We start from the raw sequence: 25,495 nt of genomic DNA, 5'->3' as shown, positions 1-25,495 counted from the left end.
CTAATAAAACATTGATTATCTTCAAGATGGCGTTACCTGCCCCAAAGCGTCGTTTTTTGGAACACCCAGCTTTAGATTACCCCGAACCCTTTCCGCTTGCAAATATGCGCTACACGATCGTCAAGTAAGTGTAAGTGTTATCAAAAATAAAAACTATACAATCAAAACTAACGAACGCTTCTCAAATAAGAGTTTACAAACTCGGACAACCAGCACAACAGCCCAGCACGGTTGAGCTTGACCACGAAAAGATAGAAAAGGCGGTTACCAAACTAAAAAATTGAATGTCAACTGTCGAAATTTGACAGCAAGAGCGATGTAGAGCGAGAGCGAGAAAGAAAGCAAGCTAAACATATTTATATTTTGTGGTTGCGAAAATAGGAAGAAATACTAGAAATGAGCAACTAATTAAGATTCATAATAAATTATCCGATCTTTTTTTCCTTTTCTCTCAAGACATTTTAAACATAATTTTCAATCCAACATGTAAAAGAACCGGCAGCGGGTGAAGTATTGTAGCAGCGAGTCTAGCATTGGAATGTGCAGTTCACAACGAAACGTCACTACGAATGTAAACAGGGAGAAACGTCAAAATGAAACAGCGCTCCAATCTCCAAGGTTTTGTTATCATTGCACTCGTGAGTTTCGGGTGGTAATAGATATTTAGGCGAAAGAAAAAAAGGCTCCTCGCCGAAATTGAATAGCTGGTAGTTATTGTAAAGCAAACAAGACTATTTGTGTGTACATTATTGATCTGTTTCGTTTATCTTTTCTTTTACTTCAATTGTACATCAGGTGGTGCGAAATAGGGTATAGTTGTAAAGCAACATCGCACTTAATTTAGTGCCACGGAAATAGAGGATAGAAACCCTTTCCTGTTCTCTAGAAGAAAAATAGACCAGGGATTCGTAAAGTTTTCGTTGACAAGCCGCTTTGTAAATTTTCTATCAATGGCCACAATCAACCAAAAGCAACAAGCATAAGCAACGTGTGCAGCACACCCGAGCGAGCTAAAATAATCGATATCTTCGCGCGGTCGATTTAATCACCTCTCACGCAACCCCGCCGAGCGGTTGTTCCGTTTCGGGCAGTGCTTCCATGGTCGTTGCGGTTAGGCAACGGGTCACCGGTAGAGGATGGTCGCCGGGTCAGCAGATGGTCCGGTGCGGACTGGCAATGAAACACCCCCGTTGGAGAAGAAGCAAAAAACGCCCGCTACCGAACGTATCGGACTGGACACGAAAGATGCGCTACAGTGTCTGCATGACGACATTGAATCGATGCTGAGCGGCCACGAGGAACGTTTTCGGCAGTTATTTTGGATGAAAAAGATACGCTCAACGCTTGTCGGTACATCCACCAGTCCGCTCGGTTGGTTTCCGGTGCTCGTATCACTGCTGTGCGCGCTGTCACTCACTGTAACGGGATATTATTGGTCGGCGGGACTGTTGTTTGCACTGCTGCTGCTTACAATAGCTGTTGTGGTGCGTGAAAATAATCTACGCAAGACGGAAATCTTCCGCAAGCTGCGTACGGTTTTGCACGAAATTCAGCTCGGTATAGTACTGTGCAGGGAGTGGACGATTGACAACTATCCGCACCTTTGCAGTCCTCTGTCACCGTGCGTTACGCTCCAGTGGACGTACCGGGATGGGCACGTGGTGAATCTACCCTGGGCGTTGCTGGTGCGGGGGGATCACATCGTGATGCGACCGGGTCAGGTATCGCCCGGGACGTGCCGGGAGGTAGGTGGGCGAGGTCGACGGTTCAAGTGTGGCGAAACGTACGGGCTGCAACAACCGACCGATCCACCGATTAAACCTATCGCCCGCACACCGCTGCCGGATCTGGTGTGTGTGGTCGAGGCGACACCCTACCTTGACATACTGCGCAAATCGCTCGACAGCTTTCTCGATCGACCGAAAACCATCATCAATCTGCAGCGGGACCTGCTGGTATCGCGCTGTCTGCAACGGTGGGGTTTCGGTGTGATCCTTTTCCTAACCGTGTCGATCGGCATCCTGCGCAACGTCGGGCTATATCTGCAGGGCAAACTGCCCACGAACTGGATGAACGTATTTCTGCTGAATCCGACAGCTGCGGTACTGCCGCTGCTGCCGCTCATCTTCCCGCTGCTCTGGGTATCGATCAATCTGTGGGGTGTGGCACGGCTCGAAACGCTCCTATCAATCCCGCAGGCCGTTATGCGCGCCCAGGCACAAAAGTCTTTCGCCGAGGATCTCGACACACCAACTGGTGATCTTGACCACGTGAAGTTACCTCGTCGTACCGTGTTCTTCTACTGGTGGCAGTTGCTCAAGGGCCGATCGGAACTGCTAGGGCGCAGTGCTAGCGTCGTACAGGTGCTCGGTACTATAACGGTATGGCTACGCAATCAGATAAGTGTTTTCCCACCTTGGGGTTTATTCTATCATATTTTTTTTTCTATCCGTAGGCACTTTGTTGCGTCGATAAGAAAGGTATACTGTCGTGGCCAAATCCAACCGCCGAAAAAGTGTTCTTTCTGCGGAACGCACGCGAAGGCGACCACAACACGGACCAGTCAGAGCAGAGCAGTCTTAACTCGCAGGTATGGTTGTTGATGTCTGGTTGCCCTGGTTCTGCACACACCGCACACCTACTCTACTGCACGGCCAGTTATGTCATGTTGATATGCTAAAATTCATCTCTTTCATTCGCTCCCTATCGCCTTCAACATTCAATCCTTCCCGCTGTAGTTGCACCGGGCATTTGGCATACGGAAGATTTTATTATTAAACCACAATCGGTACCGGTTTTGCAAAAAAAAAAAATCCTCGTTTTGATGTTACACTAGTGTTGTGTCTGATGAATCTTTTAAGATGAGTGTGAATTTTTAGCGAAAAATCATCCTAGTGATGAGCTGATTCGCAAATTATTCTTGTATCATCAAAGATTTGTGAGAATGCTTCTTCTAAAACCATTCACCTTCGCATCCTCGTTCCCTGCCCCGTTCATTCAGCCCACAGCGCCTCACAACTGTCGCACCGTATCAACTTTTCACACTCTCCCCCCCCCAACGGTTGTTAATTTCAATTACCAAACAAAAACCAATTATTTTACAGTGCTGCCAGGAGCATTACCACCCACTCTCACATATCATCGAGCTGGTGATTAATAGTGTTTATGGTTTATCTTTACATACATTTGGTTATTTCCTTCGTATATCGTTTCTATATTTTAACTCCTATATGCTCGTTGTTTTGGTGCTGCAGCCATCGCAGCCATTGTCCGTTTTATATCCGTGTTTATCTTTACATGTTCGTTTTGTTGGGGTTTCTATTTTCTTTCTACGCAAATTTCCCGCTGGCTTAGCTGGTTTTAGCGCGATTTACTACCAATTTGATAAGCTGCGCGCGTGGTTGTTTTGGCTAAAAGTTTATCAACACAGTTTGCCTAATGTTTAAGTTTTGTCTGTAGTTCGCAAGCGAAAGATTCAAACGTTTCTGTAGTTTTCTGTCTCTGTCTCTTTGTATGCATTTTGCGTGTGGTTTTCGTTTTACAGGGTTTTCACATAAGTCAGAATTATATGTTAACATATGAAAGCAGCACAGCAAAACAGTCAAGAATGAAATGTTTTGGACGTAGATATTAACCAGTTTGTGTGTGTATGTTTTTTTTTTCGAGTGTGTGATATTGACGTTCTTTGTCACGTAAAACCCTGTAAGATTACTCTTTCCGTTTTCTTCTAACTTGGCTTACATATCAGGGTCGTTTTCATAAGTATAATACTCCACCTTTTTCTGTACACCTGGACGTATGCAATCTGGTCTTAATTTAGATACTAAAAGTGCTCAAAAACTATCAGCTAATAACTCTGCCGGCTGTCATACAAGTAGTGTTTATAAATAGTGTTTGCAAAGTGCTGGGCACTGCTGAAAATTTAAGGAATTTTAAGGAAGAAATAAGGAAGAAATGGAGTAATACACTTATGTGTAATAAAGTCTTTAATTAATACCTTAAATTATTGGTTAAACAAAAATGTTTGTCGTTGTTTAGATAATTGTTTAGATCGATCTTAATAACATAGACATGCCAATAAGCCATAGAGGTGTCCAATACTCGTTGTATGTTTCTTTTACGCTATTTAGCTCGTCTGTTTGCGTCCGATTAGATTATCTCGTTTTGTTTTGTTTTTTTTTTCGTTAATTTAATATGTTAAATAACGTTTGTTTGTTTACATTTGTCTGTTTCTTTTCACACATTTTACCTGTCCTTCTCATCACAGAGCTCACAGAAGGAACCACTCGGTGCGATCGCAGAGGTGCTAGATCTCACGCACGACCAGCACAGTCCGTTCAAGCTCGAGTTTGACGATCACGATTTCAAGAATCATCTTACCTCGTTAAAGCCGCTCGGTAAGCAGCGTCCATCCTTTACCGGCGCCAGAAGCCAATAATAATTCTGTTGCATATCCGTAGGTATCGCCATCCTGGTAAACACGTGCTGCCCATTGACGCAAGCCCATTATGCCAAATTCTGTGGCCACGTGACGGCAGCCGCGATGCTCGATAAGGATCTCGTTCCGGTCACCAATCGGTATGCGATTGTTGAGTCGAGTTTGAATTGCTTTATGCATGGGTATGTACTAGACATACCAACGTCTAGTTTTTTGGTGTTATTATCACTTTATGTTCCACATTTATGTGTTACCGTTTTCCGTTCCGCCGTTTCATACCATCGAATCGCGCATAGATTAGTTTTCCTTTTGTTTGTTTGTTTTTTCTTCTATTAAACCCTATCGTACTATGGTAGGGGCACTGCTACGTTCCTTTTTTATTGCTATGCAGTTGCTGACCGCCAGGCTAAGATGTTAAATATCTTTTCATTTATTGTTTTGCACATGTTTAATAATATAGCTAATATTTCAGATACAGTACCAAAGGAACGTTTGTGCGTTGGTTTAGCTTTTTTTTCCTAACTAGATGTGAAGACAATTCTAATAAACGTTTTCGATGTGCGAGATGTGCTCTTCGCCTTCAGGGTGGTTATCATAAAGTAGGTAATCAGTAAACCGTACTCTCCAACAAAAAAAACCCAACGTGTCTAGACGTTCCTACCTTCTTCGCCACTTACATTGTGCTGCTTCCAAAGGAATGCACCACACGGTACCTTTCGCCACGGGAAGGTAACGTAAGATTGTTTTTTTTTGTTTAATTAAACTATTTATCTTATCAAATCCCAAACCAAGAGCCCGCATCGACCATCACCCAGCTTTCCGTTAAGCGTTTCGTATCACCCCATTTCAATCACCGTGTGTTTATGCTGCCTCATTGTCGTATCGCCATGTAACTAATAGGGTACCTAATGGTTGCTACCGCTCCAACGAGTACACTTGTAGGTGCACTTGTTCGTTTTTCGTTGTTCTTTGGTTTTTCTCCTTTTACACTATTAAATGTTTTCACAAGTAACCATGCCGTCGGTTGATGTACATGAAATGATTCGATCATTCACTTTATTGGTGGCGTTTGGTGGAAATTTGGTGATGTACGAATGATGATGTCATAATATGTGAGGTTTTGAGCCATTTCTTTAAATTTCTGTAAAGAAACACATTAAACAGAGTAGATTGGAGAGAAGAATTTGAAGAATTTTTTTTCCTAGAATTAACAAATTTTTACAACAGAGATTGAAAACCATTTCAATCGGTGCGACAAAGCATCGGTATTGTGAGGCCAATGTGACAGCTCGGATGTATTTGACGCAAAACGCCACGAATCAAGTTAACGATCCTGATACCTCTTACAACGCGAAGCGATTTATAATGTCTTATATATATATATATTATATTTTTAATTAAAATAGATTTCCTGTTCTGTTGCCCACATTTCTAGCGTCCACTACCACTGTATGTAGCAAAACTGGAATGATATAGAAGCTTTTTATTGACTCTCTAGTGTTTTCGTTTTTGTTTTGCTGTGTGAACTGTCTGTGGTGATCTTTAAATGTTTAACTAAATGTGTCTAGGATGGAGATGTCTAGAGTGGGGTGTGCTAAATAATATAAAACAAAATAACCTACATACATGCTCGGTTTGCGGTCAACACGTCTTGTAACCAATATGCAATTGGCGTGTAGGATCTCTTGGTCCAAGTTGTGGATGATGAAATTGTTAAAAAAAAAAGGAAATACGTCTCATGATTCGACCTAGATGGTTCGCTCAACCTCAAGCATTATACCTCCAAACCCTTGTATGTGTGTCCGTGTGCCCGTGTGTGCGTCTTTGCGTAGTATGTAGAAGCGATTTACTGATTGAGTTGGCATTCTTTATGGCTCCGTCCCTGCCAATCAACCCTTCTTGCAGCCGATGTCTGTGTGAGCTCGCGAAGCAGATCGGATTTTCGCCCCAGGCCCGGGACATATTCCAGCTCGAAGGTCAAATATCGAGCTATCGCCATCTGGTACAGTATCTGCATTCCGTTCCCCTTATTACCGACCTTTCGAACCAATGTTTAACCGAATGCCTCTGTTTTGATGCCCAACAGCAACCGGATGTAGTGCGGCGGGACATTCGCTTTGCCCGATCGCTGCAGCTGGCCACGAAGGTGAAGGTACCGTTTCCGCACTCGCTCTCGGTGGTGATGCGCGAGATTAACAACGGTTCGCTGCAGCTGCTCACGCAGGGTACGGCCGACATTGTGCTGGACTGTTGCGACGACTACTGGGACGGGCAGGATCTGCAACCGCTGACGGAGAAGGAACGCAAGCGTGCGCAAGACTTTTACCAGCGTTCCGCACTGACCGCGTACTGTACGGCGTTTGCGTACCGGCCCCTGCGGCACGGCATCAGCGGTGCACTGTCCGGTGGTCCGAAAGGTGGCAGTGTTGCCTACCTGGAGCTGCCACCGGAGAGCAAACATCGGCGGGATCTGTATCGGCGGGAAAACTACAGCGATCTGGTCGGCGGTGGCCAATCCCTGATCGGGTGCGCCGACTGTGGTACTGATAATGCTAGCGGTGGAGGTGTAGGCGGAGCAGTAGGAGGAGGTGGATTACGCACCGGAAGTGCCGGGTTGGGTGGGTTAGGTGGCATAGCACCGCTGGCGCACCATTCCATCTCGACCGATTCGCTGCTGTTTACGGACAATCGGGACGACGACATCTCGGACGTGGATGGGTGCTACCGTATGCAGTGCCACCAGGTGTTTATCGGTATGGTCACGATGCAGTACCAGGCGCAGACGGACATTGTGCAGCTGATCGAGCGGCTCGAGCGGGCCTGCATCCGGTTCGTGCACTTCAGCAAGGAGAACGAGCTGCGGTCGCGCGTCTTTTCCGAGAAGATGGGTCTGGAGAGTGGTTGGAACTGTCACATCTCGCTGCTGAGCGATGCGGACAGCCGTGCGTCGACGCCGACACGCGACGACGCCGGTGACGGTGGTGCGGACACGGGCAATGGTGGGTCCGAGACGGGGGAGTGTGGTGCGGAGCAGCGGGTACGGTTGCTGGATGCGCTGCTAATGCCGGGCACGCTCGAGTCCTCGAAACCGCTCAGCTCGTCCGCACCGTGCGCCATCTCGAACCCGGACTCGAACAGTCTGCTCGAACCGGGCCAGTCGGGCGGTGGTGGTCGGGTGTCACCGGCCCCGAGCGGGCTCACCACGTCCGGTGAGTGTGACACGGCCGACCAGGATCAGAAGCAACAGCAGCAGCAGCAGCAGAAGGTGATCGGGGGCGGTGGGCACTGTCGGTCGCTGAGCTGTCTCACCGACAGTACCGAGCAGAGCGCCCCGATCAACTTCGACATGTCGAACCGGGCCAAGTTGCCGCGCGGCATCGAAAACATTCGGCCCCATCTGGAGCACGTCGACAATGTGCCGCTGCTGGTGTCGCTGTTTACCGACTGTTCGGCGGAGGCGACACGCGAGATGCTCAACATCATGCAGCAGTACGGTGAGATCGTCGTCTGTCTCGGCTCGTCCGCATCCAACTCCAACTCGGAGATCTTCCTGCAGGGCGACTGTTCGATCGCGATCGAACCGCTTTACCCGCAGGTGTGCCAGGAGTTCCCGGCGTACAGTGAGTCGAACATCTACAACAACCGGGCCCGGTCGGTACCGGGACAGTGCGGTCCGGGTGCTTCCCCGGTCGGTGCGCCGCTGCCCGATCGGTGCAAAACCATCTCGCCGGTCTACCTGAGCCGTATACTGAACTCGATCTCCTGCTCGATTGCCACGTGCCGGGACGATCCGATCTCGATCGTGGCGGTGATTGAGCTGTCACGCCGCTTCATGGCCGGACTGTGGAGCTGCGTACAGTACTGGGCGTGCTGTGGGGCATCACTCGCCATTATGAACACGATCACCGCTATACTGTCCCTTCCACCGATGGTGGTACCGCTGCACACGCTCTACCTGATGTGCATTGTGGTGCCGCTCGTTGCACTGACGCTGCTGCGCGTCGAACCAGACCCGGCACTGATGAAGCGAGCGACCGGCAAGAAGCAGAAAACACTCACCTCCCGCTTGGTGCTGTTCGTGCTCTGGTGCTACGGCATCAAGTTCGCCATTGCGATCATCGTACTGGTGCTCGCGTACTGTACGTTCCTGTCCCACCCGATCGAACTGTTCGCTAGTGGTGGTGAAACCGCCAGGCGTGTCCATGGTACCGATCTCGACGTTGATGCTGCCGATGGCACGCAGGCGGCAACGATACACCGCGCTATTGGCGAACCCGAACAAGCACTGGCCGGTGATCTACATCTGGCCCGGTCCTTCATTCTGCTCGGCATCGTACTGCACTTCGTTACGATATCTGCATCGTTCGTACATCGCGACTACAACTGCTTCAAGCGCAGCCCGCTGAGCAATCTCTGCTGGGTGTCGGTGGTGGCACTGCTGCTGCTGGTCCACCTGACACTAGTCGTGCTACAGCTCTGCACCGACAGCTACCTCTGGCAGGAGATGGAACGCGTCTGGCCGATCGTGCTGTGCATCGTGCTCACCGTGCTGCTTACCTTTCTTGCGAGCGAATTCTTCAAGTGGGAAGAGATCAAGTAAGTACCGATGCGCGCCATTCGCCGCAATGCAATTGTTCGCCTTATCAGTGTTGTTTCTCTTCTCGCCACAGGGTCAACAACCGCTACATCCGCAGGGCTAGGCTTGACTTCGGTACCAAGCTCGGTATGAACTCGCCATTTTGAAACCTTAGCTACACGCTAGCCATTCGTGTTCCGTGTGTGTGGGTGTTGCAATACGACGCAAAGAAACCGGTCGCTTCGGTATAGGTCAATTGTGGTAGCTTTAAACGTATAGATTTTAACACAGGTATATGTTAAGCACAAGCTCACTGTCCGGATAATCCATATCGTGTATCGTGCATCGTTTTCATACACGCATTTCGATGTCATTACGAGCGATGACACTCAACTCACCTATATCATCACCAATAACGTAAGCAGGCTTTCTACCTGTTTTGATTGAATGCTGTCGAACGATTCTCCACGAAAATGCTTCCCATCCCACAGAAGTAAGGACAATTTTTAAAAGAGATTAAGATAGGATTTCTCAACCGGATGGATGTATAAAACGAGCTGCTGGTTGATTTGCTAATGCGTCAAGGTTTTGTTGGTTAGGTGGCAAGAGCAGTTGAAGCCAACGAGATTATTTACCAGTTTTTCATGTGTACTTGCTGGCAAGTAGTAAGTTATCGTTTGACCATGGCTCATCCTCATCATTCAGCTACCGAGTAAGTTACGCATGGGGTCATATGTTTAAGGAGCATGGTGTTCAATTACACTTATAACGAAGCTCACTGAATGCCGAAGAGTCCGCTAGCCTCATTTTACCTCTTTTCTAACAATTGAATAGTAACTAAAATTATAATAAATCAATACCAAAAGCTTGGATAAGATAAACGACCTGTGGAGTGTTGGTAACAGGAAGGCTGCACATCACTGGCAAGAAATCTTCCCAAGGAACAGATGAGTCCTTCACCAGCCAATTGGTGAATCTGTGAGCAATTTATTAGGCCAAGATAGATCACGAGTGCGGTAAAAGGATTTGACAAGCACGAAAAAGAAACGGGTTAGGTAATAGGTTTTGTTTTTTTTTTCACAGTACCGAAAAAAGACACATATACAGACATTGGTTTTTGTTGCAAGAATAGACACGCGCCAGAAACCGTATGTATTCACGAATAAATGCAACTTTACACGCTAGTGCGTTAGGAAGGGAACAGAAGAGGAGAAAAAAGAATATAAGAAATTCGCATCACTCTGTGTATCTCTTTATATATATATGTATATAGATATATATTTCTATATATATATAGATCTCTATAGATATATAGATTTATATATAAATAGTTTATCTTTATTAACTGCTATATAATGTGTGTGTTTGTATCTATTTCATTTGCGATTGGTTCCTAATGATTTGGTTGTTTTAGTTTTATTGAAAATTACAATTAATGAGAGTGGTCGACCCGTTTGCTAAGCGGTTCGAAACGGCGATGGAGGCCGGCGTTGGCCAACCTGAAAACCTGGGATGTGATCCGATCTAATCCCCCTATCCCACGACGAACGAACGAGTGTAAAGGAGCCGTTATTGGTCTAGTAATGAAGGCCCCAGGAAGAAGAAGAAGAAAACAATAAGCACACACACACATGCACTCTCACAAGAAACGCATGAAACCATCGAGATAAGCTGTGGGTGTACCATTTTATCACAACGATAGTCCTTGTTACAGTCACGCACAAACCTCGTCACAGGGCCCGTCACAAACAGTGAATAAAAGGCCAAAGAGGCCGAATAGAACGTTACAGAGAAAGAGAGAGAGAGAGAGATTGAGAAAGCGCAACGAAGAGAAAAGGACGGGCCCGAGAATGTGCGGTGGTTTTACTGTTGTGCGGCGTACTGCATCTTCTGCTCGTTGTTCACCTTGAAGATGTTCGCCAGCTCGTCCAGCAGCGACTCGTACCGGAACGCGACTCGTATGTCCGGTACGTTCGTGCGGGTAATGTCGTTGCCGGCCACACCTTCGCGCGTGTAGTTCGGTCCAAGCCAGTGCTGCTTCATCTTGTGCGGAAAGCCTGACATCAGCACACTGTTGCGCGCCAGCTCGCACATATCGCACGAGCTAAGCTTCCACACCTGTGCCGCAATGCTGTATTCCTCCATCAGTGGTTCCTAGATGGGTAAATGCCACAAATCACCAAAACAGATTAGTAGAAGCAGAAGTGTGGTGTTTAATAGTGGGAGTTCTTTACCTTGGTATAGTGAAACTGGAGCGGATCGTCGGTGGAGAGTGACACGACCAACCCGCGGGCCAGATACTCCGGGAACGGATTGCGGTCATAGTTCAGAAACAGTGAGTTGTTGGACAGTGGTGACATGGCGATACCGATCTGGGCAAGATAGTAAAGATACTGCAGTACCGGCACCTTGCGCAGCAGCAACCCGTGCGAGATGTTCTCCGCCATCAGATAGCCGCAGACGAGATGCTGTACCGGGCCGGCCTCGCCGCAGTGGGGTCGAAGCACGAACGTGTTCATGCCGCGCGCTGCTCGGAAGTGGTTCAGTACGGTCATGTTGGCGTACATGTAGTAGATGTAGTAGGCGTACGGTGGATTCTCCTCGTCAGTCCACTGGGCCGGTGGTGTCACATCCCCGTCGAACAGTGGGTTCTCCGGCTTTGACTCATCATCCACCGAGTCGAACCCGATCACGTACTGCAGGAAGGTGTGTATCTCGGGATGCTGGCTCGGGTTGTTGGTCGCCTCAAACAGGGGCTTAAACACGTTGTCCAGAATTTGCTGGAACGAGGACATCAGCTGGTTCGTCTTGAAGATGTCACTGTGAAGCGAAACCGGGAATAAACAAGGTTACAAAATAGACGACAAAATTGTGCTATGCAGGCTTCACTCACTAGAGACGCGGTATCTGTATCAACCAGCGGATGTTGTCCGAGTACACGTTACCGTCGATGGCCCATTTGGCCAGCTTGTACCACTCGTCCGGCGATTTGCCGTAGATCGACAGCCGCAACTCGGCGTTCTGGTACTTGCTTTCCTCGAAGTCGCTCGCCACCTCCTTGATGATGTTCGCAAAGTACTTGCCGTTCAGGTAGTTGTCCGTCTTGAGGAAGACTTCCCGCAACCTCGATTCACCGATCGGATTGTACTTTGCGTTGAACTTGTCGAACCGGTGGAAGGTGTTGCGGTCCGCATGCACGTCCAGCATGTCCACGGTCAGATCGTACGTCGTCAGGTTCATCGACTGAAAGACCTGGGCGAGCGTCATCGGTGTACCCTTGGTAACCGTCACCACCTCGTCCGCACTGTTCTTCAGCGTCTTCTTGATGAAGCGTAGCAAATGCTTCTGGTTCATGCAGCTTGCCGCATGGATGTGCGTGTCCACCTTGCGGATGTTGTAGAAGTCACGGTGCGGTACCGCCTTCTGCGACGCGAGCTCACGTAGTTCGTTCAGCAGCACGTGCAGCTGGAACTTGGAGTACAGGTAGCTCAGCCGGCGGTAGCAGAACGACTTCAGCGGCCCGTCCGCAATCATCGAGCACATCATCTGCATGTCTTGGACAAAGTCGGGCAGACGTGTGTAATGGTAGGGGAGCGGTTCCGTTGTTTCTGTGGTGGGGAACACCTCGAACACACCGTGCACCGGTCGGATGCTGTAGTTCAGGTCCTCCGGTATATCAACGACCCATGGTGACTGGGTGCTTTGGGGTGGGTTCACTGGATGGTCTACGAAGATGAGTTAGCGGAAGATATAGGAGGAGAGAGCGAACAAAAAAGATAAGATCAGCCATACATCAGGTAACATCGTTCCACGTGGCGCAGCATAGACGAGACTCGGTAAGAGGCAGCAGTCAGTAAGTAATCAACGCCATCTTACACGATTCTCGTTGCAACCGAAGCAGGTGGTTGCGGCTGCACATTCACATGGGCTCACTCTATCGCATTCTCCCTAAACAGGCACTCATTCTCTTCACGTGTATTATCATGGATGCTCACACGTTTTTACGAGCGATTAGATTACAGCACTATGAACAACACCAGGCTATTGTATAACTATCGTACTACACTGACTCGCGAGCACTACCATGATGTAGTTATACATCAGCAATAACAACAACAAAATCACAACGATGAATCTGTTAGGTGCAGGACTTATACAGTACTAAAATTCAAAACGAAACAAGGTGTTGTCGGCTTTCCAACTAGCAACAAACTGAATTGATCGAATTGGGCTGAATGTACGGGGTATAGTGCAAACATAAAACAATAAACGATACAATTGAAATATAAAATAACCGGGTAGAAGAGTAGAACAGAAAGCAAACGGGCAAAAAGAATAAGTTAGGCAAAGAAAAACATGAAAAAAGGGAAAGATACATCGTAAAAGAGAAAAAAAAAAACAAAACAAGAACATATCTCAACATCTAAATAAAACTAGAAAAGAGTAAGGAGAATGAATAAAAATATAAAATAAAACATAAGGAAAAAGTAGCTTGACAACAAGAAAAAAAAATAGGTAAGAAAAAGAACAAAAAAAGTCTCAAAAATAAACAACAACTAACCAGTACGGTGAGAGAAACCCGCAAATAAAAGATCACGAAAGGTGCACAATAAGAGTGGAGTGGACGTATTTCGTAACGTGGCACGAATACATGTGGCAGAGTGTGTGCGGTAACGGGCGAGGCATTTTGTGTGACAAAAAGTAGTTGTGGAAAAAAGAATAAAAAATATATACACAAAAAATAGAGAAAAAAAAAACAATGAAAAAAGAAGGTAAAGAAGTAGAGTAAAACGTAAAAAGATAGGTTAGGAGTGGGAAGTTTTGAAAAAATAGGGTTTTCCCCTCGAGCGAATTGATACAGTGCGTGGAAGGCGGCTTGTAGACCAACCATCTCCAATATAACTAATTTTAGAATGATTTTCTTGAGGTTTTAGACGACCTTTTAGACGACCGATATTGCTTACCAGCGATAGATTTGCGTTCCTGGTGCGTAATCGTACTCGAGTGTGTCGACTTCAGGAACCGTGCCGTCGTCTGCGGGAACGATTGGTGCGAGTTACGCATGTACTTCTCGCGTAGCTCCAACGCCTTTACCAGCAACGTGGAGGCCCGCTCGAGATCGTCCAACGGTACGCCGCTGGTGTCCTCGCCCGAGATCGACACCCGCTGGAAGTGGGCAACGAAGTCATGTTCGTCGAACGGCAGCTGTTCGTCCGGATGCACTTCCGGTGCAATCGAGTGCCTATCCTGCTCCATCACTCTGGGAGTTGGAAGATTGCGGCAGAGATGGAGAGGTAATCAATATAAGAAAAAAAAACTATAACTACTCTCGTAGATCACGAAGGATGCACGGGATGAACTGCACGAAACGAGCTGTACCGCAGCACTGATGAGAGATACTATCCCAGCGTCACCTTCATCACCAGCCACATTAATCGCACGACGTGGAGAATTGACGGGAAGCGGAGCAGATGTACGGGGGATAGGAAATAAAGGGTGTATTAGCTCCACAGTCACGGATCGATTGGTTAATTGATCGGTCAATCGATTTTCCAATTCACTAATTATCAGCACCGCTCCTGTATTGCATCGGAGGCTATCAGCACCGAGGGCTCAGTCGAGCGAAAGTGTGATGCAAAAATAGAATTGCGTATAGAATGCAGAAATATACTGCAACACACAATTTCCGACAGGCAGCGAGTTTGAATGCTGCTCAGGATGTGGGCCGTTATCCGTGACGGTTGAGATGAGCCGATGATGGTGCGCTGATGCTGAAGGTGACGATACTGGGAGTCGTCGTTATCACTCCGCCTGCTGCCCGTTCGTATGTTGCATGATGCTTATCAGTAAGCCTAATGGAGTGAGTAAGAGGGGCTTCAGTAATTCTGCCACTACACTTGAGGTAACTTTCCACTAGATCCGTGTTTTGTAATCTATGAAATACTTTTGGAGGATTTCTCCATCAAAAACAAGATAGAGTAAAAACAGCAAGCTTTACAAGGAGCTCACCGAAGCAGATCTCTTTCGGAGAGCCATTTTTTCGTATCGATAGCACTGCCCAACATCGCACCCACTGTTCGGCGTGACGTTTGGTACGGTGATGGCCAGCTATTGCAGGTCTCTCTTGGAATGGTCCTGCCCGACCGGAGAGATACCTCGTACTGCTGCCACAGCGCTGCTACTGTTCGCGTTCGTGGAGTTCGGGTAGTTTAAATTGGATTAAGTGTCCACCCGTGCCCGCCGGGGGAGGGCAAAACAAAAAGTAAGCCTAAAAACAACACCAACGCATCATAATGACACATTCACTTCCGAATGCTAGGCGGGTCCTGCCCGCACGCAATGAGTTTTGCGGTGATGTTCGTCGCCGTTTGCGTGCCTGCCACACTCACCTGCCACTCAAATGCCACTGGGGCACTCCGTGCTTTGGGGAGTTGGGGCAGCAGATAATGAAACGAAGTAATAGCAAAGGAGCATGTATCTGCACCGCGCGGGATATATGCCGTAACGGCAGAGTTACGTTCCCATGCCAGAACAGCCTGGCTGGGCACGTGCCGAGGCTAAAAATGAAACACCGTCGCAGGCAATGGCTTCTTGGGGAAGTAGAACGCAAAATCCCCATCACTCATCTTAGGTTCGACACTTAAGATTGGACCGTTACTGATACGGGCGCTACCTTCGTCCAGAAGGTAAAATGTGTTGCGTAATAAGTGCCTCCACAGTTTGCCGCCTCTGCTCTGCAGGTGAAGCAATCAAGTGGTGAGATACGCTTAGAGGAGAAATCCTGGAACTACTCTACTTACTTGGCGTTTAGCTGTCGCTGGAGCTGAAGCTTCTTCTCAATCTGCTCGATCGGGAACTGTGGAACCTCGTACGGGGCAGAGATTTCATTGGGCAGCACACCAACAATATCCTCCTGGGATAGACTAAGGGCACCGCTAAGAACTCCACCGCCACCTCCTCCGCCACCACCGCCGCCTCCTGCATGACCTGCCGGAGACTCATTTCCCTGTACTGTGGACGAAACAACAAAGCGTATACAACAAATAAGTATAAACCAAGAATGGTCAGAACACTGCACAATGTCGTCAGGCAGTAGCTCCAAGCCTTCCGCAAGCAACCACGCGTTACCATCAACTTCAAGATCTTCAACATCCACCAGCGATAGTGCGGGAAGCGTAAACGCTCCCTTTCCATCAGCAGCCAGGCGTGACTGTTTCATCGCTTCCATAATTTTCTGATCATCCAACACCTGCAGCAGGGTGCGCGAATCCTGCTTGTTAAAATTAATCTCCCGTTTGCGGTACATTTTCTAAAACACCAGCACTACACCACAACCCGGTAACATCAACAGCTCGCTGCGTACTGGCCTAAGTGGTGCCGGATCATTCGGGATCGATGGAATCGTTCGATGTGCTTGATCAACGGCCAAACAAACCGTTCGATCGTGCGGTGAAGTGTTGGCAGCCTGTCGGCTGTATTTCCAGTGCCGTCTGTAGCGACAGTAGATCAGGGCAGGCAAACAGAATAAGAGAGAGAGAGAGAGAGATTGGGATGGAGCACGCAGCGTGAGCATCGCTGATAAGAACTTTGCTTGGGTCTTCTGATTAGGACCGGACGGGTACGCATACAACTGGGTGATAGTGTGAGGCAAACGTCACACAGTGAAGAAATTCCCGGTTGGCGTCGTCTACCACCACCTAGATAGTGATACGGGAATCAGTAAGACTACCCGTAGCTCTCGTGTTTGCTGCTGTGTGGAACTTCAGGAAATAGCCGTTTTTTTTTTAGATCGGAGCACAATACATTGTGAAATGTGTATTGCCTACCATCCATTTTGCCAAGAGTGATGCCTCCTGGTCACTGACACTGTGTGAACTCACGTTATAATATCTTGCTAGCTGGTTTTATTGTGTGTGATTTATTACCACTTTCAATTTCTTGACATTTATTCCATTTCATCTCACCTACTCACTCTCACGTCCTCTCTTTCACTTCATCTTACGTCTGGCTCCATTTTATATCTTTCCTCGGAGCTACTCTGAGATGTGTAAAATTCCCCTTTTTTTTGCTCTCGGACATCATTAGCGTCGGCACCGTGTTTACTACTGCGCCGTCTAGACTGCAGTAGGTCGTTATAGACGTACACGCCCCAAAGAAAAAAACACACACACTAGCACGCAACACAACTAACCTTCCGGTGAGAAGTAATCGTTGAGGAGGATGGCGGGTGATCGTGGTGACATGATGATCGCCGGATCCGGTTGATCGAAGGATGAGTTCATATCACACTTGAGCAACACTCCACGGGCACTCATTTCGGCAAACTGCTGTGCGCTGTCCTATTTACACCTGAATATGAATATCTAACCGCACCAACACACAAACACGCTGCGCTGGAGCACGGTTGATGGCAGAGAACGCGACAGATGCCGGTGGCGTGTCCGTGTCAAACGTGCCGGAAGTGACGCTCTGGGGCAACTCGTGCCAAACCAAGCGACGTGCTAAGTTCTGATCCGGCCAAAAAACAAACACTTTACCGCACGCCGGGTTCGAACTTTTGCGGGAGACAAGATGGACACGGCTGCTACGCAACGTGGTCTCAATATCACTTGTCAGCCGTACGCGGCGCGGACAGATCTAACGCGAACAAACAATCACACCGGATCTCTGCTGCTGAACTCCGTGTGCGCCGGTTCGTGAGCACGCAAAAACTGATCCACAACAAGACGATTCGGCAAGACTTTTCGCTTGGCGGTTGTTGATGCTGGGCGTCACACGGTATATTTCCCTACCACGTCTCTGTGTGTTTGTGCAAGTCGAGCGCTGGTTCGGTGCCAATGACCAGGCACAGGAACCGAAGGGTTTCGGTGGACAGACAGGCAGTAGGCACTGCACACACCGCGGGAGCGAATCCGATCCGTGGAGGTTACTCGGGTGCGAAGCACTAAATTTAGATCTCGTGTAGCCCCGCCTGCACCACGCCGTGTCTGCGTCCCGTAACCTTCGCTCGCTTGGGCGTAAGGAGGGCCAGGGGATCGGGTTTTGTCGTTGAAAATGTCTGTCCGAATACCGGTTGCTAGACACTGCCAGCTAGTCTGGATGGCTCCTCGCTCACACGCGTTTTCCCGCTATTGGAACCCGCTCGGAACGCAGTGACGCGCAGTGCTCGGGCGAATCCCGGTGTCGTCCTATATCTCCAACAGTCACGACCGTTTTGCTGCACCGTCTAACCTAACGGCTGACCGTTACTGACCACGGTTTCCGTTCGCACCAATGTTCGCACCTCGCCACACGCGCAATTAACGTCGATAAGATAATTTTATTATCACCTCGTTGTTGGAGATGGAGCACCGGTGCGCCAGGTCGGATCTCACCGGCTTATCTCTGTGTCGGCGATTGGAGGTATCTAGAGCCCGACCAATCTCCGCGCACAGAATCGAGTCCCCAGTGGCTGGTGTGTGTGTGAGGAGGAGTCGCACGAGTGCTGTACGCCGCACGTGTGTGTTTGCAACCGTCACAAAGCCACTTCTCCGAAGTGTGCAAGACACATCTTCCAACTACCTGCGCCCAATGCAAATGGGCACCGTAACAACTGCTAGCGCGTGCTCCATTTTACGTAATCTCGCCTGCAGCTAGTCGCCCGCACGATGCGCCTAGCAGCAGTAGTTGGCAAACTACGTCCGCTGGAGCACATTTCTTCCTGACCGATGAGTGCCGCCGTAAGAGGGTCGGTAAGATGTGACACTGGTGAAGCTATGTCTACGTACTGCCGTGTACAACCGGCACGGACCACCTCCGGACAGTACCGCTCCAAAATTCTTCGCACGCCATACTGGTGATAGACGAGCCGCTGAGGTACTGGTAGATGCAGCAAATCCGACTCATCGGGTAGAAAGCCACCATCGGGTGGCAAATGGTAAATGGTGGCGGGAAGGCTGGAGTTCGAGTTCGGGTTTCGGCGATTCTTCGTATGCTATAACGCGCTGCCTCGCTGGCCAGCGGCGGGGACTTCACCCCTTCATCGGTTCGCCACGAAAGGTTCAATCAGGTATAAATAACGCGACACACGCGGCTGCCGGTTGTATCAGTGCCTGGGCGTTATTGATAAAACATTCTCCTGCCAGAAAAGCGATGCGACTCGCACGGGTGCTTTGTGCAGCTTAGACCAAAAAAAAGATGGGGGAACCAACAAAGATGGGGTCGTAATTTATCATATGCTCCAAGAGGTTCTACTGCTGTTCTGGTTGTTTGTGTGGTGGCTTATGTACAACAAAGCAGCGTATCGGTGAGGACGCTTTTATGAATGAACTTCATGCCGACCCGTTGTCATAGACCGGTTCTCGTCTGCGAAGGAGTTCCCTGTTGGGTGACGGGGGACCAGCCTTTCCGGTGGCACAGACACGAAATAACGTCTGCGCTCACGTCTTGCCCGACTGGCCAGCTGATCTACTTACGAACAAAGAAATAAACAGCAACATCCCGTCGTTCACATCTTTTGTTGTCTAGCGTTGCGTTGGTGTGTTGCGAATTCTCGCGAATGTCTTGACGTGCAGTGGGCGTGAGAGAGATGCGGGAGGTTAACGGTACGAGTGTGGGGTTGTTTACGGTGAACGAAACCAGGCCACCAGCCGGCCGCGTAGCCCGCGTGCCTAGCGTGGCAAATCTAATTTGTTGTCACTCTGTCCCCTCCCAACTCTGCTCACTTTCCAACACCTCCATCCCTCCACTGCTATATGAAAATTTTGAACGAAAACAAGACGGTGAATCTAAATGCGGACTACTTCCGGCAACTGTCAGCATCTCTCCATGGTAACACCAGCGTTCTTGCTGCCGCAACGAAGCCAAAAGCCGGAGGATAGCCCATGCGTCACGTACGGAGGCTGCATACAGGATGCAGCAGAGGTGTAGTCGAGTGCTGTTTTTAGAACTACCCTACCACCAAACGTCTTGCTGTGGGTGTTGTCGGTATCGCAACAATGTGGCGTTGCGCGCCTTGCCTATCTTAACATCAAAATTCGCGTCTTGCGCGCCTTGTGACAATCACCGAACAGCGTGATCCGTGTAATTGAATACTTCTCTCGAGACAACGCCTCCAATCGCGCCTGTATCGTGTTGCCGTTGTAGGGTTCCGCGAGCCGGTAGATATTTTTGGTAGAGCATAACAATTCACCGTATACGTCAATATTGGATTTCACCATCGATTAATGATTACCAGCAGTGGCTTCTGTTGGGAAACGTTGCTCAAGGGTGGTAAGGCATGCCTGACAGGAGCCATTTTGGCATTCCCGTACCGACATTTAAATCCGGTCGGACAGGCGAGAAATTGGAAACGTGAAGGTCATCCGCAATGGTGCAAATCTTCGCCGGTATATTACTTTCCCCCACTCCCTTATGCGTTTGTGTGTGTGTGTGTTTTTTCTTCCTCGTTCAAGAGAATTCCAAAATATCGTTCGTGTTACCGTAAAGCCGCACATGTCAGCTCGCGCATCGATTCGCTTCGAGACGCGCTAATTAATCGTGCATCGGTAACAGTTCTAGATTAATCATGCTTAGTTCACGTCCGCAAGAGGGACACACACACAGCGATCGGTAACAATTAAGCCGGTCGGCAGTGCTCAGCCCTGTTTTTCTGGCTGTTGTCCGTTTTTGGCACGCGGGAGGAATTTTTCACCCATCGTGAAAAAGGGCACACTGAGCACTGTATCGGGGATGGTGATATCGCCGGACCCTGATGGGATAGATTCCACGGCTAGATGCTAATTAATGTGCTGTGCGGTTAATATATAGTTATATATACACATATAAAGCCATCCCAGTTGAACGCTTGCCAAGCGTCATCTAGCGTGACAAATGGAGACGACGGCGAAGGGCTTAACAGCACGCATTCCGTTGGATGATAATTGCATCGTGCTTGACGCACAGAGTTGTGGGTAAAATTTGTTGGATGGATTTGATGTCCACACATGCAAAAGCAAGCGAACTGAATGTTTGAGTAACCGCTCATCTGATAGTTTGGATTGGATCACAGAGGACTTCCCAGTTCTTGAAGGAATAAGGTTGAGTTGCGATTTACTTTTGCTTGCATTTGGTTGCCCTTATCCGTCGGTGCTTTTTTAATCTATTGAGTCATTCATATTCATCTTTAGGGAGGAGTCATTCAAATCACGAGTCGGCGATCAAAAGAATCATGAATCCTCGAGATTTAAGGATTCTTCAATGATTTATAAATCTTCAATATTCTCACGAAGCCTCAAAGAATACTCTACAAGATTCATGAATCCTCAAAGATTCATGAATCTCTCATCTCTCAAGCATGATTTTAAACATTTTTTAAAACTTTATACTTTTGATAATAGGATTTTATATACAGATGAAATAATCTTGAAGATCCTTGAGGAATCTTGAGGTTCTTGAGGATTCTTGAGGTTCTTGAGGATTCTTGAGGTTCTTGAGGATTCTTGAGGTTCTTGAGGATTCATAAATCTTTGATTTTGATTCATGATTCATAAATCTTTCGACTGGAGAATCAGATTCATTCATTCAGATCACAGATTCATTCGGATTCATGACTCTGAATCAGATTCACCCAATAATAATTGAGTTTAAATTTGAATTGCACCGTGAGTTAACTCTTGCGGGACTCAACTCGCGTTTTAAACCGTGAGTCAAAGGTCGCCGTGAAGAATTGATTCTTAATTATTTTGATTTAATTCGTTGTGAATGAGCTAAATCGCAAAGACTTATGCATACTCTTCTTGCAGATTTGAATTAACTCACTCCGTGGAAAGATTTTAATCCTTGATAAATTCTGAATCATTGTGCACATCGCTATTCTACGTGTCGTTGCTGTCCAAGGTGATCTTTATCGAACAAACTGGATAAATATCTCACCAATTCCGACTAATGCCATCAAGATGTGGTGTGGGGAGAAAGTGTCACCCCGAGGTAAATGGTTTCGTGAGGTTTTTAAGCTCCATGTTGGGAGTTCCAACAGGTACGAAGGGTGGGTTATTTAAATGAAATGTTCCCGGCTAATGGAACGCTAGCACTCTGGGATCGAATAATCGAAGTTGAAAGCTACCGCACCACCGTAAACGCAGCAGGTCTCCAATCAATCGACCCCGGGCGCGGCCCGGGATGGCTTACAGCACCGCAAACATTCCACACCGCCCAACACGTTATGGCTTGATTAACGGCCCTATTGACCTTTTTATTTCGTCTCGTACATGCACGCACATTCCGCCAGTCCGACGACCAATTTGGGACTGGTGTATATTGCCACGGCACTTCCCAAAAGCGCATCCGGTACGACATTGCCACCTCCTCGGAGGGTTCGACTTTAAAGGCGATAAGATATCTGCCCCGATACCGACACCGATGTCAGGTGGTTTGAGGTGTGCCATTTGGAACCGGTCGCCGCCCGCTGTACAAACATCACAGGAATGTTTGGGTTAATTGCCGTTGGAACAACACAATGACGAACCAGCTTTCCTAAATTTAGCTCCCATGAAGCTAATGAAACAAAGCACAGACCATGATCTCCTCGGATTCGGGAGTGCAGCACTGCACAGGATTGCAAGATGCTAATCGACTGCAGGTGAGTTGTGATTGTGGTGCTACAGCTGGTGCTGGAGATGAATGTAGGGACGCAAATCTTGACGGATTTATTTTTGAGTTTCTTCGTTTTTTTTTTCTTGAGTAGTTCGGCAACATTTTTCACATCCCCCAAGGGCAATTGGGCAACAGAAGGGCATTGTGCCAAAGTTGTCGTTGGATGCAACATTCTTCCACACTGAGGTCATTTGGTCGCTTTGGAGCAGCATGTTGGATTCTCGGGAGTTGGTGTACATACCTGCTTTAAGCTTGGAGGTCGTTTCTGCCTCTATCTCCATGTCGATATCGAAGGCAAATCGCTTGCGCGAGTTATAGTCATTGGTGCTGGTCATCGTCTGGGTAGAGGACCGGCTCTACCAGAGGTTCTCTGGAGTGTCCGACCGGCGGTCTGGCAAACTCCGCCAAAAACTCGCTGCAAAGGTAGTAGAATCCCGCGAAGTACCGCAACAGGTTTCAATCCGGCGTGTTTGTCGGGAGTTGCTCACAGAGTTTCGCACCAGCGCGCACCGGCTGTTATGTTCACCTTTTATGTCCAGCGAGTCACAAACACCCTGCACAACACCGTCCAGAACGCTGGTACTGTAAATGCAACAGAGAAAGTGTGTTGTGGTCAGCAAAATGTGCAACTGCAGCCAGTTGGTGGAAGGTTGAAGGGTTCGGAACGCAACGAGCAAACACTTTTGGGACAACACACGCGGTACGGTGAGAAAGACACCACCGAAAAAAACACACACACCAAAATACAGCTGTGGAGTCACACTGGACTGGACGACGCAATTGGGCGAGGTGGAGTATATATTATCGATTTCCAAGACTTTTTTTTCTGTATGTCCAGCGTACGGTTACGTCCAACATCGAACGGCCAAATAGTCCGAATGGCGAGCAAAGCAAAACCTCGCACCGAACGACTACCAGCGAGGTCTGTGAGGTTTGGTTGCTTTGGGAGTAGGAGGGGGAATGGGAGAGTTTGATAGGGAAAGGGAAGGCAGGTTGATTGTGTGTTTTCGGTTTCTTCGCGCAAAGAGATTCTTTGAAGTGTTGCCCGTACCCGGTGGGTGGAAAAACAAAAACACACTCGCCCCTCCCTTCCCCTACCTACACACTTTGCACTACCCCCTGGCCCGTCTAATCACCTCCGGGTGTTTCTGGTCTTCTAGAACCGTCCGTTACACTTGCTTGCACGCGGGGGATGAAGGATCCGTACCACGGTTCAACCGGGGAAACAAAAAAAAAACCAGAGAAGCGGACGTCTGGTCACGAATGCGACCGTTGCCAAAGTGTCGTACTGCCGCAGGGCGACGGTCAGTCATTGGTTTTTCTCGGGCTGGAGAAACCGGGAGGGAGACCGAAGTGGCTGAGGAGGGGGGAGTTCATACTGCGAGATGAACTGCGTCACCTTTCACCAGCAATCGTCGCTCGTACGCACACCGTAACGGAGCGAACATTTCATGGAGCCTCACACTCTCGCACTTGCTTGCACTCTCTATTCTGCTCGCTTGTTTTTGGCTAATCTTTCGGTGCGTTTGCGTGTCTTACAAGATGGTTTATCAAGCGTCTCGCATATTCTGTTCCTTCGGTTACCGCTTAGATTGACGCTTTGCCTTTTGTTTTGTTTTCTTTTGCACTCGGAACACACACACACTTGCCGAGGGATTGAATCATAAGTGATTAATGCGGATCGATGAGTAAACTTATCTTCTGTTCTCTCTCTCTCTCTCTCGTGTTTAATATTGCGTTTATTACACATCTAATCACACGATGCAAGCAGTTCCACACATCATCCCATGTTCTCATCTCACATAATCAAACACACACACACACACACAAACGGACGCTTGATAGCTGCGTTATCTTTCTTCTCGTGTTGTTGCTCTTTGTTTTGGTGTGTGGTATCGAAATGTACTTTCACTTGCACCGGCTATCATTTAACAGGGACGTCAAACTTATTGCTGATTTGTAATATATTTGCGAGATACTCAGCTACTTTCCCACTAGTTTTTAGCTGTATCAGATCTTTAAAATTAACACTAAAACTAGCAAACGTTTTAAGCGTTTTTCAATGATAATCCCTTTACAAACAATTTCGAAGGGCTGGATTATGTTTTAATACGTTTTTGAGTTCATACTACAGAAACGATGCGTAAAAGTCATGCGTCAACTCAGGCGGATTGGTTTTATCCCAAGAAAAATTGTAATAAAATTTAAGCGTTCCAGTCGAAATGATTGGAAGAATTCATCTGGTTCTTAACCGAAACGAGAGGACGGGTAACAAATTTCCAATGGCGTTTTGTCTTTTATTACGATTCGTCGAGCTGGCATATGCGGTAGAGTGGAGTAGAATTTGTGTTTCTTGTTGTTGTTGCGTACCTTACAAGGTCGCTTCGGCCGAGCACGCACGGCTCCATGTGTGCAAGAGGGCTGCATGTGAAATTCGTCACAGAATGTGAGCAAAAACCGAACGCAGAACAATTCGAACTTCATGAAATGCGAGAGAAGAGTAAGAAAAAAACAACCCCCCCGCCCCAAACACAAACAAACAAAACCCAAAAGCGGAAGTACAAATGTGCGGGCGTACCACGCACTATCAGCTGATGGACGAATTGGTATTGGTGTAAGCGTTTGGAACTCGAAGTCTGCTGGTCGTTAATTTAAAGACTTTAGCAGGGGTTGCACTAGATCTCGATTAACTGCATTCTATTACACACACTCACACACACACACACACACACACACAAGGAGTTCCCAATTTTCATCACCATTTTGATAGCAGAAGATGTAGCGTTGATGGGCTGATTGGTGGAGTTAGCTTTCAAAGCTCGATGTACGTGAAGAGTTGGGCGGACTCGTTTGGGACTTGCACCGAGCAA

At 48.0% G+C, this 25,495-nt stretch overlaps 2 protein-coding genes across 2 annotated transcripts; one reads left to right on the top strand and one right to left on the bottom strand.

Annotated features, from left to right (window-relative positions):
• The first annotated feature begins 1,136 nt into the window (after nt 1-1,136).
• On the top strand, nt 1,137-9,181 carry LOC128714829 (transmembrane protein 94). Its single transcript, XM_053809713.1, has 8 exons — nt 1,137-2,381; nt 2,456-2,590; nt 3,105-3,149; nt 4,268-4,397; nt 4,461-4,620; nt 6,344-6,440; nt 6,525-9,034; nt 9,109-9,181. The coding sequence occupies exons 1-8, from the start codon at nt 1,137-1,139 to the stop codon at nt 9,179-9,181; spliced, it is 4,395 nt and encodes a 1,464-aa protein (XP_053665688.1).
• Nucleotides 9,182-10,877: 1,696 nt separating this feature from the next.
• On the bottom strand, nt 10,878-16,320 carry LOC128714166 (AMP deaminase 2). The gene is made up of 6 exons (XM_053809045.1): nt 16,143-16,320; nt 15,815-16,025; nt 13,979-14,274; nt 11,908-12,739; nt 11,249-11,834; nt 10,878-11,168 (listed from the first exon to the last, which is right to left on the bottom strand). The coding sequence occupies exons 1-6, from the start codon at nt 16,318-16,320 to the stop codon at nt 10,878-10,880; spliced, it is 2,394 nt and encodes a 797-aa protein (XP_053665020.1).
• Between the last annotated feature and the right edge of the window lie 9,175 nt (nt 16,321-25,495).

Source organism: Anopheles marshallii, chromosome X, assembly GCF_943734725.1.
Source record: "Anopheles marshallii chromosome X, idAnoMarsDA_429_01, whole genome shotgun sequence".
Taxonomy (NCBI): Eukaryota; Metazoa; Arthropoda; class Insecta; order Diptera; family Culicidae; genus Anopheles; species Anopheles marshallii.
This window is presented reverse-complemented; position numbering and strand designations above follow the sequence as displayed.

What these genes read in the sequence shown, in the direction of transcription:
- LOC128714829 (XM_053809713.1), top strand. Translation starts at nt 1,137, where the DNA reads ATGGTCGCCGGGTCAGCAGATGGTCCGGTGCGGACTGGCAATGAAACA. An exon ending in AGAGCAGTCTTAACTCGCAG is followed by an intron (nt 2,591 to 3,104) that starts GTATGGTTGTTG and finishes ATTATTTTACAG; the next exon opens with TGCTGCCAGGAGCATTACCA. An exon ending in TCTCACATATCATCGAGCTG is followed by an intron (nt 3,150 to 4,267) that starts GTGATTAATAGT and finishes TTCTCATCACAG; the next exon opens with AGCTCACAGAAGGAACCACT.
- LOC128714166 (XM_053809045.1), bottom strand. Translation starts at nt 16,320, where the DNA reads ATGTACCGCAAACGGGAGATTAATTTTAACAAGCAGGATTCGCGCACC. An exon ending in TGAAGATCTTGAAGTTGATG is followed by an intron (nt 16,026 to 16,142) that starts GTAACGCGTGGT and finishes TTTCGTCCACAG; the next exon opens with TACAGGGAAATGAGTCTCCG. An exon ending in ATACAGATACCGCGTCTCTA is followed by an intron (nt 11,835 to 11,907) that starts GTGAGTGAAGCC and finishes TTCGCTTCACAG; the next exon opens with TGACATCTTCAAGACGAACC.